We start from the raw sequence: 18,511 nt of genomic DNA on the forward strand, positions 1-18,511 counted from the left end.
CTAGGAATCTATATCTAAGGCCTGTTTCTTCAAGGACCCCTAGCTTACTTGCATTTTTTTCAGTGATGTTAGTGGAAAAATTCCTGTAGAGTTCCCTTAGCACAGGAAAATACATATATGGCAATCAGTAAAGGTTCTTTCAGTAATTTGCTGTTTCTCTTCGATTTAGCCTGTGGGGTTTCATCAGCCTGGCAGTATCAGAATTGCTTCAACCCCTACTAGGGTGGATGAATTCAAATACCAAATGACTCGTGCTGGTTGGCACCCAACAGAGCAATATCTAATCACGCCTGAGAAAGTGCAAGAGCTATTTCCCTTATTGAAGATGGATAAGGTAAAGAATCCAGTTTTATGAAATGTAACTTCCAATGCAATTAAATATTAGTCTATCAGATATATACATGGATGATCTCCTTTCTTTATACAAATTGTACAACAGATTCTTGTTTTTCAATGAAAAACAGATGTATCATAGCCTAAAGACAGAATCTTGTGAATTTTTAGTGCATACTGTACGTTAGAGTACGTACTATTATTTACTATGTCTATAATACTATAATATTAAAGCATTGCAACCTTTGCATGGGAGATCTGAGCAATTTTACTTGCATAGGCCATTGTTAAGTTGTGTAGAGGCTGATATTATCATATATTTTGAAAAATTTTTTTGACTTCTTAAAGTTTATTGTATTCAAGGAAGAAAGAAAGAACGTGTTTTTTAAAAATCAATCTAATTTTGGTAAATTTTACTTTCTTTCATTTGGGGTATTTTACCTCCACTTAGGTGTTAGCTGGCCTGTATAACCCTGGAGATGGTCACATTGATCCGTATTCTCTAACTATGGCCTTGGCTGCAGGAGCCAGAAAATACGGTGCTCAATTAAATTATCCTGTCCAAGTAACTAATCTGAACTCCCGATCAGATGGGACATGGGAAGTTGAAACTCCACTTGGAATAATTCAAGCAAAGAGAATTGTGAATACTGCAGGTAGGATTTAATATAAGCATTTGAGTGCTTTTCAGATTTACGAACTAGCTGACACAAAGAACCTGTACTGAATTGTGTGGCCTACATGTATAAGGAATATATATGTTTTTGAACATTCACTTGGTTTGTGATTTGCACATATTTCTTCACAGTATGGTGAAAATATAGCTCTTATATTAATTGCCCTTGAATGGGCTTTAAAAATATTTACTATGATTTGTCTCCAGCAGATAGTAATCAGACTGCCTTGTTAGATTTTAGTAGCAAGAGACCTTGACTGGTCTACAGTAAGTTGTGTAGAAGAGAATCTACTGTCTAGAGTCACAGAATCGTAGAATATCCTGAGTTGTAAAAGACCCACAAGGATCATTGAGTCCAACAGGATATCCCCAAGAGTCACACTATGTGCTTGAGAGTGTTGTTCAAATGCTTTTTGAACTGTGGCAGGCTTGGTGCTGTGACCACTTCCCTGGGTAGCCTGTTCCAGTGTGCAATATGTGAACAGTCCATGCAGTCCTCTAAAATGTAATGAAACATACCTAGGAAGGGAGATGGAATGTACGAATGAAGTAGAAATATCTTCATTGTTTCTTCGAAGAAACTGAGGATTTGACCTTGCCTATCATACTGTTATCTTTGTCTGAGATTTAGCTCTATCCACATATCCTTGAAACTGAAGATTTTTTGTTGTCCTTTGAGTCATATTTTAAACACGTGCTTGGCTTAACATTTTTTGCATGTAATCAGAATTGCCTAACTCAAAGGAGCTTGTATTTACATATGTGAATGTTATTCTTCATGTTAAAGAAACCAAACAGATGTTTCTGCTTCAAAGAGCTTTTGGTCAAGTGTCCTTTGGATCTGTGTTTATTTTCCTAAGCAACTTACTAGGTCTAAAAACCTGTATTCAATCTGAACTTATTCACTTATTTTTATGCTGCTTTGTACAAGCATAGAAAAATATATTAGTGGTGAAATGATTGGCAGGTCTTCTATGAAGCATGCTTACTGCTTCCTAGTAGAAGATTTTCTGTTTTCAATTACTTGAAAACATGTTGAATATTTACCATATAGATTAAAGTTTTGCTGACTCTGCCTCAAAATGGATCGTATCTGCATTTTTAGGGCATTAGTCCTGCATACCTCCCATCGCAGTGAATAATCAGGCTTCGGTTGCAGGCTGTGATGTCTCAAGTTGACTTTCTCCCTCAGATGGGACAAGTGAACTGAGAGCAAGAATATGTCTTTATAATTCTTTTCTGCATATTTGTGGTGGAACACGAAAAAAAAAATAAAAGCACCTATTTCTAGTGCAAGGCAGATAAAATGAAGAAGTTAAGCGAGACAGGGATTCTTCTTGTTGGTGGGAAGAATACCGTGATTGACAATTGGAATTATGAGGGAATTGGACTGGAAGGGGAGTAGGTTGGGAGAGCAAAATGCCTTGGAAAGATTTCTGGAGGTGTTTAGGAGCCCTGGCAGCAAGTGGAATAGTTACATGCTACAGGACTGGCTGAATGAGGAAGCTCAAACCGGAAGGCAACGGCAGCAGTGGGGATAACACCAGGGACATAGTGGGAAGGTATCTGATATGTTTCATTAAGGAAACTGGAGCTAGGAGCTTTTCAGACAAAATGATTAGTAAGGATACTCAAGGAATAACCATTCTCACATACTCATGTATGTGAAACTGAGTGGAAAATGGAGCTGTTTAAGCATGAAAGACTGGTGTAATATGTAATAGCAAGGGAGAGGTAGATGGGAGTGGATCTGAAGGAAGAGAAGGCTGCTGGGGCAGAACTTGACAAATGAGGGAGACTGAGTAGCCACATGGTGACAAAATAGCTAAAGAAGGATGTAAGGACTGGAATAAGAGTAGTGTTCGAGATAGCAGAAAAAAAGAGAGAAATTGAGAGAGAGTGGGATAAAATGGCTGGATTGTCAGGGGATGTGCTTTACAGGTCTTTCTTTCAGAGTCTGGATATAGACAGCCCTGTGTTAAATCATTCCAGGCTTTCAGTAGAGACCTACTGGAAAACCCATTGAAAAGTGCATTTTCTTATTTTATGCCTTCCATACATAGGTGATCACCTGCTATTGCTATATGCCTCACTAAAATAGCAAAGATCTGAGGCTCTAAGCTGGCTCATGAGTCCCACATAATGAATTTTGGAGAGAAAGAGGAGTTTAGTATGCTTTTTAGATGGCAATCCACCACATAAATAGGGAAACCAAATTTAAAAAATTTATATAGATCACAAAATCAGGCACTTGGAAAATGAGAGGTGTCAATATTTGATTGCCTTTGGACTGCTAGTTAATAGCTTTCAGGCATGAATTATGGAACAGCATTCAATTACAAAATCACAAGCTCTCTTACAAATATGATCCTTATGTCATTTGTTACACAGTGTGGATATATTGGTCTGGAAGTGATCCAAGATTATGAAATGGAAAGGCAGCTCTCTTGGCAATCAGACTTATTTAGGCCACAGACTTCTAGACACTCATTATTCCTAACTACTGGCTCTGCATCATATTGATGAAGTATCACAGACATAGTAATTTTCTTACACTTTTGTGGTGTAGTTATCTTTCTTTGGCTAATATATCAAGTTGATATTAGGCAGGGCGTTCTGGTAAATGCTTTTCAGAACTTATTTGTAAATACTAGAATGCACCCTTGTGAACTTCTCATAATTTTTTTTTTATTATTTAATAAGTTATTAAATCAACAATATATTTACATAATTCTCCTGTGTAGTTAACTGTTCAGCAAAATGAATATTTGAAGCACATACTGCTTAACATTCTAGCTAATGATGTAAAATCAATACTGTATAACACATCTCTTATAAATGTTTTCTCAGATAACATTCATTCTTTTTCTCAGCCTTGCCTCATTCCACTATGATCATGACTTGCATAATTTTAGGCTCATGTTGCAGAGAAAAATACATCAGAAGGTTCTTTACATTCCCTCTCCCGCTCCCTGCCTCACCCTGCAACTGACATCTGCTGCAGAACTGGAACAAACTAGTTTCAACCAATCTTTAGCTGTTGCTTATGTGAGATTTCTGTTTTAGAAGAAAGCAGATGCCTAATAAATAATCCCTGTTATGAAGTAACTATGCTGAGCCTGCTGAAATTTTTTGCAGCCTATTTAAAATGGAATGTTTGATTAAAGCCTGCAAAAATAGTGAATTTGATTTATATATACAGAGTGGATGGGTGTATATAAGCATGTATTTTCAGACATGTATGAGCTGTATATACAACCATTTATATGTAAGTAGTGGTAGAAGATTGTCTTTTTCAAAACTAAGAAATAGTCAGATTACATACTTCAGCAGATATGCTAAGTAATACTAACATGAAATAGTTCAGCATCAGATGTTTGCAGTGTCTACAATTTAATCTTTTCAAATATCCTAGAGATATAATGTATGCCTTCATTTATCTCTACTATGTCTGATAGGACTTGACATCTGCTTCCAATTAGAATTTTGTTTCAGAAAATGTATTCTTCCTTTTGCCATATTTTTGTTCAAAAACCTTAAACAAAGAAACTGTAATATTTTTCTTTTAGTATATGTCACCTTTTGATATTTTAAGCAATTAAAAAAGCAATTACTCTAAGTGTGACTTTTTTTAGAAGTACAGTACTGGAGATTTTATTTTAAACAAACTTAAACTATTCGTCTCTTACTTAAAAACATTTTAAAATTAGCTGTGTTTGTAATGTTATTCTGCAAATCTAATTGCTAAGAAATTTCTTCTTATTAAGAAAGAAACAAAGCTAAGTTTCAAAGACCTAATTTTCTGCTACTTCACCTTTTCCTCTCCTCTGTGGATCATTAGCTGACCTTACCTTAAAATAGTTTTATTCATAGGCGACATGGAAATGCCTAAATCAAAAGAAGTTCTCTAAAGACTTTTAGCCATGTGTGTTGTGTGTAATGAAGGAAACACTTGCATAAGTGCTAGAAATGCTGATTCATTCAATTGTTTTCATTGTCTTCTGTATAGGAGAATATAAGTCATGTTTCAGTAGCCTTAAAGGATGTTTTTGATCACTCAATCTATATGATTATGGCATGATCATCCCTCTACCAATTTAACTGGCATAACAAGTGTTCTGGCAATTAGTCTTGTCCAAATGGTGAGGTGCCGTAAAGAAGCAAAATGATAACTGCAACAGGTGCTGGTTTCTAGCATTGACAGGACAGGGGCTTTTAGCCGAACAGATCTCTTGAAAGTGATGCTGGATTTCCTCTGCTGCTTTGCCTTGGCTGGCTGTCAGTAATTGTTAAATGAGCCACCACAGAAAACATTTTCCTTGGAAAAACTGTGGATGTTAGACCCTGAGGCTGGTTTGTAATATAAGAGACTGACAGCCATCCTGGCATGGGGGAATGGCACAAGGCCAGCGCAGCCCAATTCAACTTTCCTAATTGTCCTGGCTTTACGCCATGCCAGAGGTGAGAGAATGTATTCCCCAGCCGGCTGCTCCCCATAGGACAGGGAGCCAAGCAGGGTAACTGCAGCTGGGGTCAGCCTGCAGTCCAGGCCTCCAGATGGACTTGTGGAGATGAGGCACAGCCAGATCTGTAGTGATGAAGCCCAGCTGAGGCCACAGTCAGAAACAGGCCTGGTGACGCTAATCAAGGTCAAATGGTGACCAGTAATCAACAGGCAGACTGTAGAGTTGAGACTGAGCTGAGGTCAAGCTGAGAAGTAGTCCATGAATCAAGGTCTGGATCAATGTATTCCATGGCCAGGCACAGGCATGGTTGTGACAGAGCTGTAAACAGGCACACGATCAAACCAGCTCAGACAGGTTCTAAAGGACCTGAGCTGACCTGGAATGGGACTCCTGTGCCCATGGGTATGGGTGGAAGTCCCAGCTGAAGCTATTCAGGATCATTTATACCTTTTGGTGCCCCCAGGGCACTGAGAAACTTTGACCAGGTCTTGGTGAGTATGTAATTGAAGAGAGAGGTAGGAGAATTTGGTTAAGACAAGTAAGCAGCAAAAAGAAAGAAAAGTTGCACATTAAGCTGGGCAGCATGAAGTGTATGTCCCAGGAGAAGGGACAGCTGTGTTAGGTAGAAAATCTTGCTGGAGATATTTTGTCTTAAGCAGTTTGGAGTCAGCTGGTTACACAGGAACCAGGCTGACCTGCCTTCTTTTGCTTGGTGTTGTATGGCACATAGCCTTTTACTTGGAAAGCCCTGCTACCTCTTCTTTGTCTTTCATTTTGTCTTCCTCTAACCCTCACTACCAGACTCCCCTGAAAATCTTATTTCATTGGATTTTCCCCTTTCACTCCCACACTTGAGACATCTGCTTCTTGATCTAAAAGTCCGGAGAGTGGGCCTGAGGGATATTCAAAGCATCTTAGAGCAGCTGCCATTCCAGCCAGTTGTACCTGTCTGATTCCCAAGTCTGTTATGTTCCAGCCTCACAGCAGATGTAAGCCATGATGCAGAGCCCAAACCAGTGCTTGGCAGTTAAGTGGCTTCCACTCTCTTCTTTCTGACACAGGTGCCTCACTAAGTGAATGTGCCTCACCAGCTTAACCTTAATAGAGGAGAATTAGGTCTTCCCTAACTTCTGTCTCATGGTAGGCATGAAGGATCTTGAGCCAGTTTCGGAGGCAGGGAAATTGTTGCTTGCATTTTCTGGTCACACTCTGTATCAGAACTTCTAATTGGATAGCTGTGGGAGAGCACACTTGACTATTCACCAATACAAACATAATAATGAATTGATTGCTGTGTGAGAGACATAATTAATGCAAGTCACATGATGCATGTGAAAGAGGAGAGAAACTCCAATTCTTGAGGTCAGCTGCCTGAAAAGTACTGCCTTAGTCTGTTGGGGAGTTAGGACTTGACTACTGTCTTGGTAAAGCATACTAGTTCATTTGGTTGATAGTAAGAGGCTTGGTTAACACTTATGATGTGAATTAATTTATTCTGGTTTTTAAGTGTCTCTAACTTTGCTAGGAGTACCTTGCAGACCTACTTTGCTGAAATAAGCCATGGGGTTTGTGGAACTGTTAATTAAATTATCCTCTGAACTTTTAGAAGCCTAATTTATAATTTACCAATCATATTTTTTAATGTGTGTATACTATAATAATATATAGTAGTATAATTAGGGAAAAAGGCCATGGAATTATGGAGGGAAAAATATACTAGATAATATGAAAAGTAAAGTGAAAATTAGAAGTATGGGGAAAAAACTTGTCATACATAAAAGCACAATGTTTACTGGAAATACTTTACTGACATTTTCCATTCACTGAAATTAGAGCTTGAATATTTTTATTTTGGTTTTGTTTTCTTCTTCTCTAGGCTTCTGGGCCCGTGACATAGGCAAGATGATTGGCCTGCAGCACCCTCTCATACCTGTTCATCATCAGTATGTTGTGACATCAACTATCTCTGAAGTGAAAGCCCTAAAAACAGAATTGCCCGTGATTCGTGACTTAGAAGGGTCATATTATCTAAGGCAAGAAAGGGATGGTCTTTTATTTGGTCCATATGAAAGTGAGGAGAAGATGAAACTGCAGGAGTCATGGGTAACAAATGGAGTCCCACCAGGTGATTAAGAACATTACATCTTTAAACATAACAAGCACTAGCACACATTAAAATGTGCAGAAATCCCAGGCTGTCATGCTGCCTTATGTGATGGAAAATACAAAATATTTGCAGTGCATGATTGTAGTGCAAAAACTTTTTCCAAGGATAGTTGTAACTCTAATAATAAAAGATAATAAAAATACAAATGTAACAGAAGAAAAGCCTACTACAATGTAGTTTTAGCCTACTTCCTGAAGTGATGTTGTGTGTTGTGATTAGAGGCAGTCACCAAATCTGTGATATATAGCCCTTTTTGCCTGAACAGAGATTTTTCTAAGTTACAATTCTCTCCAGCATGCTGACAGGGGCTCTTTATTGTTACCCCAGAGATAATGTGGTTGTCAAATAGGAACAGCAAAGGAATATTCTTAGACAAAATGCTGTGCTTGGATATAAGTGCAACAGAGCTGTAGGTATGTCTAGAAGACAAAAATACCCTATGTCATACAGCTGCTTGCGCAAAAACGTTAGAAATTGTTGTTATATCCAGGCTCCAGCTTTCCATTCACTTCCAGACAGAAAGTTATACTAAGTCATTATTGTTGCTGTTATTAAAAAACACAACATTTCCTAAGGTAGGGCAGTTAAAGTGGTTCAGTTTTGGATAGCCCTGTCACAGCTTCCTGAACTTACTGTCTCCAGTAGCATCAAGTGCCTCTACAGAATAATCAGAATGGTCAACCATGCTTAGAGCCCAGACTGAGGGGTGAAATATACCCAGAAATTCATATGGTTTCATGGAAATCATAAGCAGATACAGGAAGTTATCTTTTTTCCCCTCGTCAAATTATTGGCATATTGAGAAAAATACATGGGCCTTATTAATGTAGAAGAAAGCTTCTATGTGTCTTCACTTCCTTTCTACTTCATTGTTGAATTGTCATGACCTTAGGGTTAAACAAATATGTATAAAGGATAGTATAATTGCAGTGACAAATAAACTTGATCCTGCAGGTAACTAGGGCTTAATGCACACCATTTTTCCTGTGTAGGATGGCAAAGGCCTGAACATATGCACTGATTATTCCCATAAAACTTTTATGTATATATAGATACCATAACTGTATTGAAAATGTATGTGTTCTCTGTGTGAGTAAGTATATATAATAAGAGTCAAATATTTGTGCAGGTTTTGGAAAAGAACTCTTTGAGTCTGATTTAGACAGAATAATGGAGCATATTGAGGCTGCTATGGAAATGGTCCCCATTTTGAGAAAAGCGGACATCATAAACACAATTGCAGGTCCTATCACCTATTCTCCAGACATTCTTCCTATGGTGGGACCACATCAGGGTGTCAGAAATTACTGGGTAGCTATTGGTTTTGGGTGAGTAAGTTCTTTGCAACAACTTTTGTCTGTCATATTGTTAAAATGGTAGTCAGCTCAAGCTTTGTGCATTTTTATGGGCTTGGGAGTTGTTTTGCACATATTTTTTGTTAAATGTAATTGGAACTAGTCTTAATAACCACAACCTGTATCATGTAAGCTCATCCTTCTCTCTTACTTCACTAGTCTCAGTAATTTTTTGTTTCCTCCTCTTAATCTGGAGGCCAATATCTGTGACATTTTTTGAAGCAACAAGAAATGGTAGTACTTTGTACTGTCTGTGCAGCAACTTGAAGTCACAAAAGTACTGAGTTTGAAAGTATACTTTCCAGTTAATTTTACTTCTTGCTTTGAATTACACTGTATTTAACAGTTGTTTGTTGCATGTAAAACTGGTTTCACTGAAGTGGGACAAAAATGAATGTGCAATATAGAGTTTTGTGTGAAGACTTGAAAGTGTATCAAATAGAAGACATTCCAGCATAGCATGTGACTGACTGCTCTAGTGATACAAATCCAGTGTATCTGACTGTTGAAAGTAGAGCAGAAAAATTACATTGCAGAGTATCGGAGGAAAGCAAGTAAAGAGGGCAGTGCAACAATAGAAATAACTGGTTTACTGATGTCGTTCTCCCACCTGGTATGGTGTTTTTCTTGAACGTGATTTACATCGTATTTATTATGGCTACACTGGAGTCAGTGGTGAAACACCCACATCTCTTTAATTGTCTTAGTTTGACCATTGATTCAGGATGGATAGAATGAACCAAATACAATTCCAAGCACGTTATTGAACACATTCTGTGTACATTGTTTTTCCAATTGCCTAATTTGCTGTTCAAAATCCAGCTCAGCTCTTTCCAGTTTTCTTTCATTCCAAACCAAACAAACCCTCAGATCATAAGATAAGGCAGTATCACTAACGTGCTTTCTGAGGCCCTCAAAATAAAAAAGCTTGGTAATTTTGCAATGATTCATTGTGAAAGGTATTCACCTTTGCTGCTTGGATTTAAAAAAAAAATAATGTTATCTTTCAGTAACATTTGCAGAACTTATAGTTACAAAAGCGGTTTGCCTAGACCTTGTTCACCAAAAAGACTGTTTAAGTTCGTTGCTCTGTGGCTAGACTTTGGAGCATGTTTTTCTTTGTTGGTGTCAGTGGGAGCAGAATCAAATTCCATGTATAAAAAAACTGAAGACTAGTGTTACATGTTTAATTTTCTTTAAACAACTTGTTCTGGGAGTTTGATTAATCTCGAAATGTTTAGACACAGGTCACAATTATGTGGCTGTCATTGGATTACTTTGTCTGCTTTTCAGGGACTTTTGACTCTCTGTTCTATGCTTCTGGGTCACTGCAGTGTTTCTACCAGTGTTGTAATTTTTTGTGTGCATTAGCAAATCCTTATCTCACAGTCAACTAGCAGGGACATTGTGACAGAGGACTTAGTGCTTTTAGATTAGAGGATTTTTATTATCTAAAATTAGCAGCTTGCTAGGCATTTTAACATGCAAAGAAGTTAAGTATAGTTCGCAGAGTTTGTAGTGCTATTTATTATTAAGGTTGCTCAATGCTTCTCATTTTTAGTTACTTATAGCTTTGAAAATATTAACAAGAGTAGTCTAGGATTTTATTCAGAAAACTTTAATTCAAAGCAGTGAAACCATTCCATAACCCGGGACGAAGACTCCAGAAAAGGGACCACAGTGTGCCGAAACTCAGATTTCCTAGGAATAGGAACGGAATGACTTGAAAGTGGGTAAGAAGGAATAGGAATGGAATGACTTGAAAGTGGATAAGAAGCAACGACTCATAAGTAAGACGCAGGAATGTGACAGGGACAATGGGAAGTTAGTCTGTCAAGGATCGAAAGGAGAGAAGAAAAACTGGAGAAAAACAGTACATGTTCATTAAGGAAATTTTCTCTACTTCATAAAAAGGCTGAGATTCCTACACTGTATCACTCTTTACAGCTACTTGTAATATCCTATCCCTGAAAAACATATTTCATTCTTGTGCAGCAGAATTGCAGTGGTTGTATTTACACAATCAGCTCCCTCTTATCAGAGGTAAAGAGGGATTTGGGCACCCTGTGTAATGTAAAATCTTTGATAATGTAGGCCCAGCTAAGAGCACCAAAATCAATGGGTTGCTCAGTCAGTGCTGCAAAACTCTGCAGAATGCAGAGACCTCTCAGTCCAGTAGCAGGGCTGTACCTGTAGTAGCTGGGCAGCCTCCCCTGCACTCTCTTGCTCCTGGGGTTACCCTGTCATCAGCTCAGCAGTCCTCAGCTGAAGCTAGAAGTCCTCATTGTGTTTGGTTTGTCACTACTCACAATCACGCAGCGATCTCTTTGCTGTTCTCCTTTGCTTTTGGCTGCAGTGAAGGGCGCAGGCAGACTTGAACTGGCTAAGATTTCTTCTGGAGCTGTACTTGAAGGCATCATAAGCTTTCATGGTACCAAAACTTACACCCATGAATAACTAAAAGTTGCTTAATTGAATTAACACCAGCAACAGCTAACTCTTCTGTAGTGGCAGTTTACAAACACTCATCCTTCCTGCATCCACTGCACTGACAGAAGTTTGCGCTGAGTCTGAAGATTTGTGCTGAACTGCACTGTAGTGACTGTAGTTGGCAGAATTATTTCATGTACTCAATTTTTTATGTTTCTATTTTATTTAGATAAATAATTAAATAATGGATACGATACCCTGTCAAAGTAATATCATTGATATTACGGATTCATTCTTCTTATGCATATGCATTAGAATTAAATGATTACTTCTTTTTTTTTTCTTGGTGAGGTCCTTGCCTATTTTAACTGAAGAAATAGAATTCAGATTGCAAAGTTGATGACCAGGAATTTAAGTTGGTTTTAGCTTCATTATTCTGCATGAGTGTGTATGGTTTAATTGCTGCATGTTAATATAAACTTGATTTGGAACAACTGTTTCTTCAAGGATTTTTCTGTTGTGCTCATGGGAGCATTTCACAAACAACTAAGAATTAATTTTCACATCTCCTAGATGGAAAGATATTTTGGCAATTTTTTTTGAAGACATGGTGGTATCATAGATGTATCAAAAAAAGTTTTAAATCATTTGGTAGTAATGATTATTTGTCATTAAACTGCAACTGCTGTACATTACCAATGACATTCTGCTGCTGATAGTGGAGATGTAGAAATATCCACTAATACAGTATTTAATCTTTGAAAATAAGACAAAACAGAGCAAATTTTTAAAAAAGCTTTTAAAATTTAAAATACTTTGAGGTCCATGTTAGTAGTATATGTTAGTACTGATTTTAAAAAGCAAAACATAAAAGACTTGTCAGTGCAGGATTTTTTCCTGTCTTTAAGGTATGGCATTATACATGCTGGTGGTATAGGAAAGTACCTCAGTGACTGGATCCTTGAGGGGGAACCTCCATTTGACCTGATAGAAGTAGATCCAAACCGCTATGGAAAGTGGACCACTACAGAATACACAGCAGCCAAAGCAAGAGAATCTTATGGCTTTAATAACATTGGTAAGAAGATATATTTTTAAATACATTTATGTCCTGAAGATGAATTGCAGCAAAGCCTCTATCTAGATTACTCTGTTTATAGATGTGTTTTCTATCTTGGATGATGATCTTAGTATGCTATAGCTTTTGGTGATTTTTGTTTTGTTTTGTTTTGTTTTGTTTTTTTCTCACTCTAGTTGGTTACCCTAAAGAAGAAAGATTTGCTGGGAGACCAACAGAGAGAACCAGTGGGCTGTACGATTTGCTAAAGTCAAAATGTTCAATGGGATTTCATGCAGGATGGGAGCAACCTCATTGGTTCTACAAACCTGGAGATGAGACTGGATACAAGTAAATGAAAGACTACTTTTTTTCTCCCCTGAAAAATTTGCATGATAGCAATAGGCAGGCAATTTAAATTAAATGAGAAGCATGCATTTATCATTAATTTCAGGAACAGGTATCTATTAGATTGATGTTCCATTCTTGCTTTTTCCATTGTTTAGAATACATTTTATTCTGATAATGCAGACATTTCAAAACACACATGAAGGTATCTTGTAACTGTTCTAGGTTTGAGATACCAGGAAGCAACCTAGCTCAAGGAAGAGCTTGGAAAACAACTTGTTCATTATAAACGTGTGTTTTTCTCCATCTCTTACTATTTGACCAGCAGCACAGTATAATATTTTCTTGAAAAAGTTCATTCTTCTCTGTGTAAGTGTCTGGTGAGGAGGAGCCCTATCTTCTTTTGGTATTTTTTTCCCTTCTCTATGTCTGCCCACCCTGCCTGCATCAGGGAGTTTCCAGCAAATAAATATTTTCTATGGGGATATTGGAGCCTAATCTAAATGAGGCTCATAAAGGAATAAAGAGACACATTTTTCTGTTCAGAAATAAAGCCTTTGAGACCTTAAACTTATATAAATGATTCATCAACAAAGTATGCTTAAATTTACTCATGACAGACTTATTCTAACACTTGAACAGTTCAGTTTATTATACAAAGTGGCTGATATAATATCAACCCATATCTTTCTGTGTTGTTAAAGGATTTTAATTATTAAGCTGTGTTAAACTAAGGAAAATATTGGGTAAGGTACCTCCAATTAGAAAGTCTATCTCTTTTGGATGATTATTAAACTGAAAAAACTGAAGACTACATTTTGCTGAAAAGAGCACAAAATTTCTAAATTGTGTTTTATGTGTCTAAATGCTCTGTTTCAGACCCAGTTTTCGGCGCACAAATTGGTTTGACCCTGTGGGTCGTGAATATAAACAGGTTATGGAAAAAGTTGGTGTGATTGACCTGTCACCATTTGGCAAGTTTAAAGTAAAAGGCACAGATTCTGTTAAGCTACTTGATCATCTATTTGCAAATGTTGTTCCAAAGGTAAATGGGACAGTGGTAACTGTTGTAATCTAGAACTTAGACAAGATCTGTTTCAGATATGGAAAATGAAGCATAATATTATTCCCGTATATCTCAGATACCAAATACACAGATCCTTTGGAGAAGTTTGTGTCAGACGTATTGCACTCAGTTAAGAGCACACAAGTGGAGTTTATACTAGGGTACTACCTAGTACCTAGTAGTAGTTTATACACAGAAGTACCTTTTGGCAGAGATCATTGAATCAGAATGGATGAGGTTCGAAGGGACCTCTGGATATCATCTCGTCCAACCCGCTGTTGGACAAGCATCACATGGAGCTCGTTGCTAGGAGTTTGTTCAGATGGCTTTTGAGTTAACTGGGCAACTGGTTCCTATGCTTAGCCACTTTATAGTAAAAAAATGTTTCCTTATGCTCAGACAACCTCCTGTGTTTCAAATCTTCTCCTAAAAAGTACAAGTGAATCTTACATGGAATTTTTTTACAGTAGAATAGCTTGGCAGCTGCCTGCCTAAATTGTGGCAGCTCGAGCAGCAGAGCAGAACAGTGGAAGGGGCTCTGACCATAGCTGAATGAATTCCCAAGGGAGCAGCTATGTTGGCTTTTTTTAAATGCAACCTATTGTTTTCCTGCACTCATATTGACTCTGCTTTACAGCTGGCTGCCTGGTGCAGGCAGGGTTGCAAATATTCAGGAGATTCTGCTTTCACCTCACATGTATCGTTTCTTCACGAGACGGCTGTTCCTAGATCCTCAGAGTATGATCCTGTTCTCAAAAATGGCATACCATGACAAACTACCCCGGGTTTCTCATTCTTGGTCTTAAAGTTTTGGTAGGGCTCCATGAGTTCTTTTTATTTCCTGCTTTGTGAACCACTCTTCTGTAGTGTCTAACTTTAGAGATACACCTCCAGCAAGTAGATTGTTCCTTTCTGAAGTGACCCTGCAGTTCCAGGATGACTTGGGGTTGGTCGTTTCAGCACAGAATTTCTCTAAGTACTTGCAGTAGGTGATGGTTTTTGTTGCTTCAGACACCAAAGAGAGAAAACATAGGGAAACAACAAGTACACTGAGACTGTAGTTTTGAAGATAGAGAAGCTCTTCTGAAAGGTTAAAGTCAACTGAATGGGAAGGCACAAGATTGATATCCTAGGAGAAAGAAGAACTTGAATTGCCATGTAGTCATTTTTTACTGTATTAATTTTGTGATAACAATGTAAATTGAAAGTTTGTCTTCAGTCTAGCTTGGGGTAGAGGCAGAGTAACTGCGTAATCAGTGGACATGGATAACACTTGCTGAATATATTTATGTGGTACAGGGAAATCCAGATTAAATAGGAAATTATGAGAACAGCCAAGTGCTTTCTATGGAGTTTAATCAGCTATGGTAAGGGAAAGTTAGGGGGCAAAGCAGAAGGTGCAGTTTATGAGTCCATTTAAAAATCCAGCCTTCGTAACAGTTGTTATTTAAGCTGCCTGATTTTTAGTACCATTCATGCTTGCCTCCATCATAAAATAATCCAGTGGAGTTACCAGAGATATACTTGTATTGCAACTGGACTGAGTGTGACCAGCATCAGGTCCTGAAAATTCAACTATATGCCTGTAATATGCCAGTAACTATGGCATAATTCATTAATGTAGTAAGACCTGAAAAATAATCTTAATATCAGAAATATTTTTCAGGTCTCTGTTCATTGTATGGAATCTGGCCACTGACAGGGTTATTGACAAGGTTCTGTGAAAGTAAAATGAAATAAAAGAGACTAAATTCTGCATCTGAAACCAGGCCAGCACAACAGCCATGGCACATTCATATTTCTGTTTCTATGGATGATATATGTATGAACATGTGTGTGTTTTATGGTCACTGCTAAGTAACTGTTACCTGAAATTTTGTCTCTTGGGACTTTTGTCTCTGATTCAAATGTGCAGAGATATAGATTCATAGTCAGCAACTACAAAAAATAGAAAAGCATATATAAATCAGGGCCACAAAAGCATAAGCCAGCTCAGTATTTCTCCCTTTATAGTAAGGGGAAAAGCGTATTTTATTTTCTTGGGACCTGAAAACCTTATTGACAGGATTGAAAAAGAATATTCATGTCAATTACATGGAGAATTTTTTATTTAGATGAAGGAAACAAACTAAAGTTGATTGAATTTGAATTGAAAATGCATTCTGAAAACAAATGCATTCTGAAAACAAATGTAGCCTAAGACTGCCTTGTGTAATGCATAATTAAGAAATATTTATAAAGGTCTTGATTTATCTTATTTTTAAAATTTCCGTTTTTCTATAAAGGAAGAAGTGAAGTTTCTACTCTAAAGCTTAAGATTGGCCAGCTGTGTATCTCTCCACTCCTATTCTGGCATAGCAGAGCAAACATTAAAAAATTGTTTTTTCAAATAAAGAAAAATAACCGTGTATTTAATGACGTTTAAGAATTCAAAGGTTTTATTTTGCATTCTTAATAATCACAAATTTTACTCTGTAGGTGGGTTCCACAAATATAAGCCATATGTTAACACCCAGAGGAAAAGTTTATGCTGAGCTAACCGTGTCTCAACTGTATCCTGCAGAATTCATGCTTGTAACTGGGTCAGGGTCAGAACTCCATGATCTGAGGTTAGTGTATTTTTTAATGCAGTAAGTACATAGTGCTATACAGTCACATTAGTACAGAAACATTTTTACTGAGTTCCAAATTCTCAATCATTACTCAACAACTTTTTCACAAAGTTCACGAGAATTCTACTTCTTTATTGATTTTAGTTTCTTAGAAAGTTGGTTGACTTGAATTCCGAAGTATAAGCACTTGGATATTGGATTATCGCTGATGTAAAAAGATGGAGAACTTGCTAACAGTTATGTAATATACTTTGTTGGAGGTAGTTCTTGTTTTGTTGTTGAACCTGTTTGTCTTTGGCATTGTATGATGTAACACAGCACGGCTGTTCCTTTCTAGTGCGTTCTCTTACGCAAAAAAAAGAAAATTGGCTCTTAACAGGGATGACCCCAGAGGCACTGACCTGGCCCATACAGACAGGCAGTGCAGTCTTTGTGATACTGTGGTACTGTCTTCTGCTTTGGGCTCTGGGGTCACAGAGTGAAACAACAGAAAGAAAGAAAAAAGTAGAAGCAGTTGCAGGATGACTTCACAAAATAACTTTTCATAGATGAGCATTGGAATTGACATTTCTAGTGCTCATCTTTACTGGAGGCTGCTGGCAAATCAGTTAATCAAAATGAATCAACACATTAAAGACTGAAATTCACTACCCTAACTGGCAAAGAATAATGTACTGTTTCATAGCAGCCTCACAGTAATCAGTAGGAACATTGCCACATTCAGGAAACAAATGGCAGAGCCAGATCTAATGTATTTAATTCTACAGATTTTCGGCAGTCCTGTTTGGTACTCGCTAGGCCTGAGATCTTATAATACTGCTTAACAATGTAGTACTCTGTAAGATTTTTAAATATACCCATTTTATTTATTTTCTGAGCTTCCTGAAAGATAATTTGCAGCTGTTGTTTTGGATTAAATCCAAACTGAACTTCCTGCCAATACTTTAAATGTTGTATTCAGGAAGGAACAAACCTGCTTGTACATTTCTGTTGTCACAGCAATTTATTTAGAGACTTCCTATGTTCATCGTGTTTATTCCTTACTCTTTTTGTATCTTGAGATTTTATTAACAGATTCTGGATCCAAAACCAAATCAGTCGTCATTGTAGGAGATCACTTATTTCTCTTACCTTAAAAATACTGTTCTACCCATTTAAATGCTGTTCTTTCCTGGCTGTATCTCAGATGCCTGTGTTCCTGTATCAGTGTCTCACCAGAAAACTCTTTTTAACATCAAGGTTGGATTTGTCTATCTAATGTAGCACATAGTTTTTTTGGTTTTGAGAGTGTGGGACTGGGAGCTGCTGGGGAAATGAACACTAACAATAAATAACTCCTAGTAAAATCTTACTAAATTCATTTTTTTCAAAAGAAGTGTAACATCGGTGTTGTGTTTTATGTTCAGATGGATAGAAGAGAAAGTAACAAGAGATGGATACAAAGTTGAAATAGAAAACATGACAGATGAGATGGGAGTACTTAGTGTAGCAGGTCCGTATGCACGACAGGTCCTCCAGAAACTGACAAATGAAGATCTCAGTGACACTTCGTTTAAGTTTCTCCAGTGTAGACATCTGAAACTTTCCAATATTGCTGTTACTGCCATTAGGATATCTTACACAGGTAAGCAATAGAAAAAACATACACTTAAGAAAAGAGACAATGAATAAAATAGTAAATGTCACTAAAATTATGTTGAAATCTAAGTCTCATCATGTATTCATAAGAAGTAGGTTTGTTACACTTTACATATAAGTATGGGTGGAATCACAGTACATTGATTTTCAAATGTGATATGGTCAGGGTCTGTGCTGAGTTTTCCCAAGACCTTTTTCTCTAGAAATACCCTATAGTGTAAATATTGATTTTGCAAAACAAAAGGCCAGTTCTGATAACCTCTTCGGTATTTGCTGCAAAACCAGCGTCAAGAATTGGTTTTGGTTTACTGTATATTAGTGTTTGTAATGTGCCTTGAAAATGTAATGCTGTAGTGCTTAATG

At 37.3% G+C, this 18,511-nt stretch overlaps 1 protein-coding gene across 2 annotated transcripts in view; it reads left to right on the top strand.

The window, feature by feature from the left end:
* DMGDH (dimethylglycine dehydrogenase) overlaps positions 1 to 18,511 on the top strand; it is a 40,886-nt gene that overhangs the window by 9,635 nt on the left and 12,740 nt on the right. For both annotated transcript variants that reach the window (XM_048291970.1, XM_048291971.1), the window contains exons 4-12: positions 170 to 334; positions 785 to 989; positions 7,352 to 7,600; positions 8,772 to 8,970; positions 12,336 to 12,505; positions 12,682 to 12,835; positions 13,712 to 13,877; positions 16,377 to 16,507; positions 17,917 to 18,134. In XM_048291970.1, the coding sequence (XP_048147927.1) occupies positions 170 to 334; positions 785 to 989; positions 7,352 to 7,600; positions 8,772 to 8,970; positions 12,336 to 12,505; positions 12,682 to 12,835; positions 13,712 to 13,877; positions 16,377 to 16,507; positions 17,917 to 18,134 (1,657 nt within the window). The remainder of the gene's footprint in view (positions 1 to 169; positions 335 to 784; positions 990 to 7,351; positions 7,601 to 8,771; positions 8,971 to 12,335; positions 12,506 to 12,681; positions 12,836 to 13,711; positions 13,878 to 16,376; positions 16,508 to 17,916; positions 18,135 to 18,511) is intronic.

The sequence above is a fragment of the Corvus hawaiiensis genome, chromosome Z (genome assembly GCF_020740725.1).
Source record: "Corvus hawaiiensis isolate bCorHaw1 chromosome Z, bCorHaw1.pri.cur, whole genome shotgun sequence".
Lineage (NCBI taxonomy): Eukaryota > Metazoa > Chordata > Aves > Passeriformes > Corvidae > Corvus > Corvus hawaiiensis.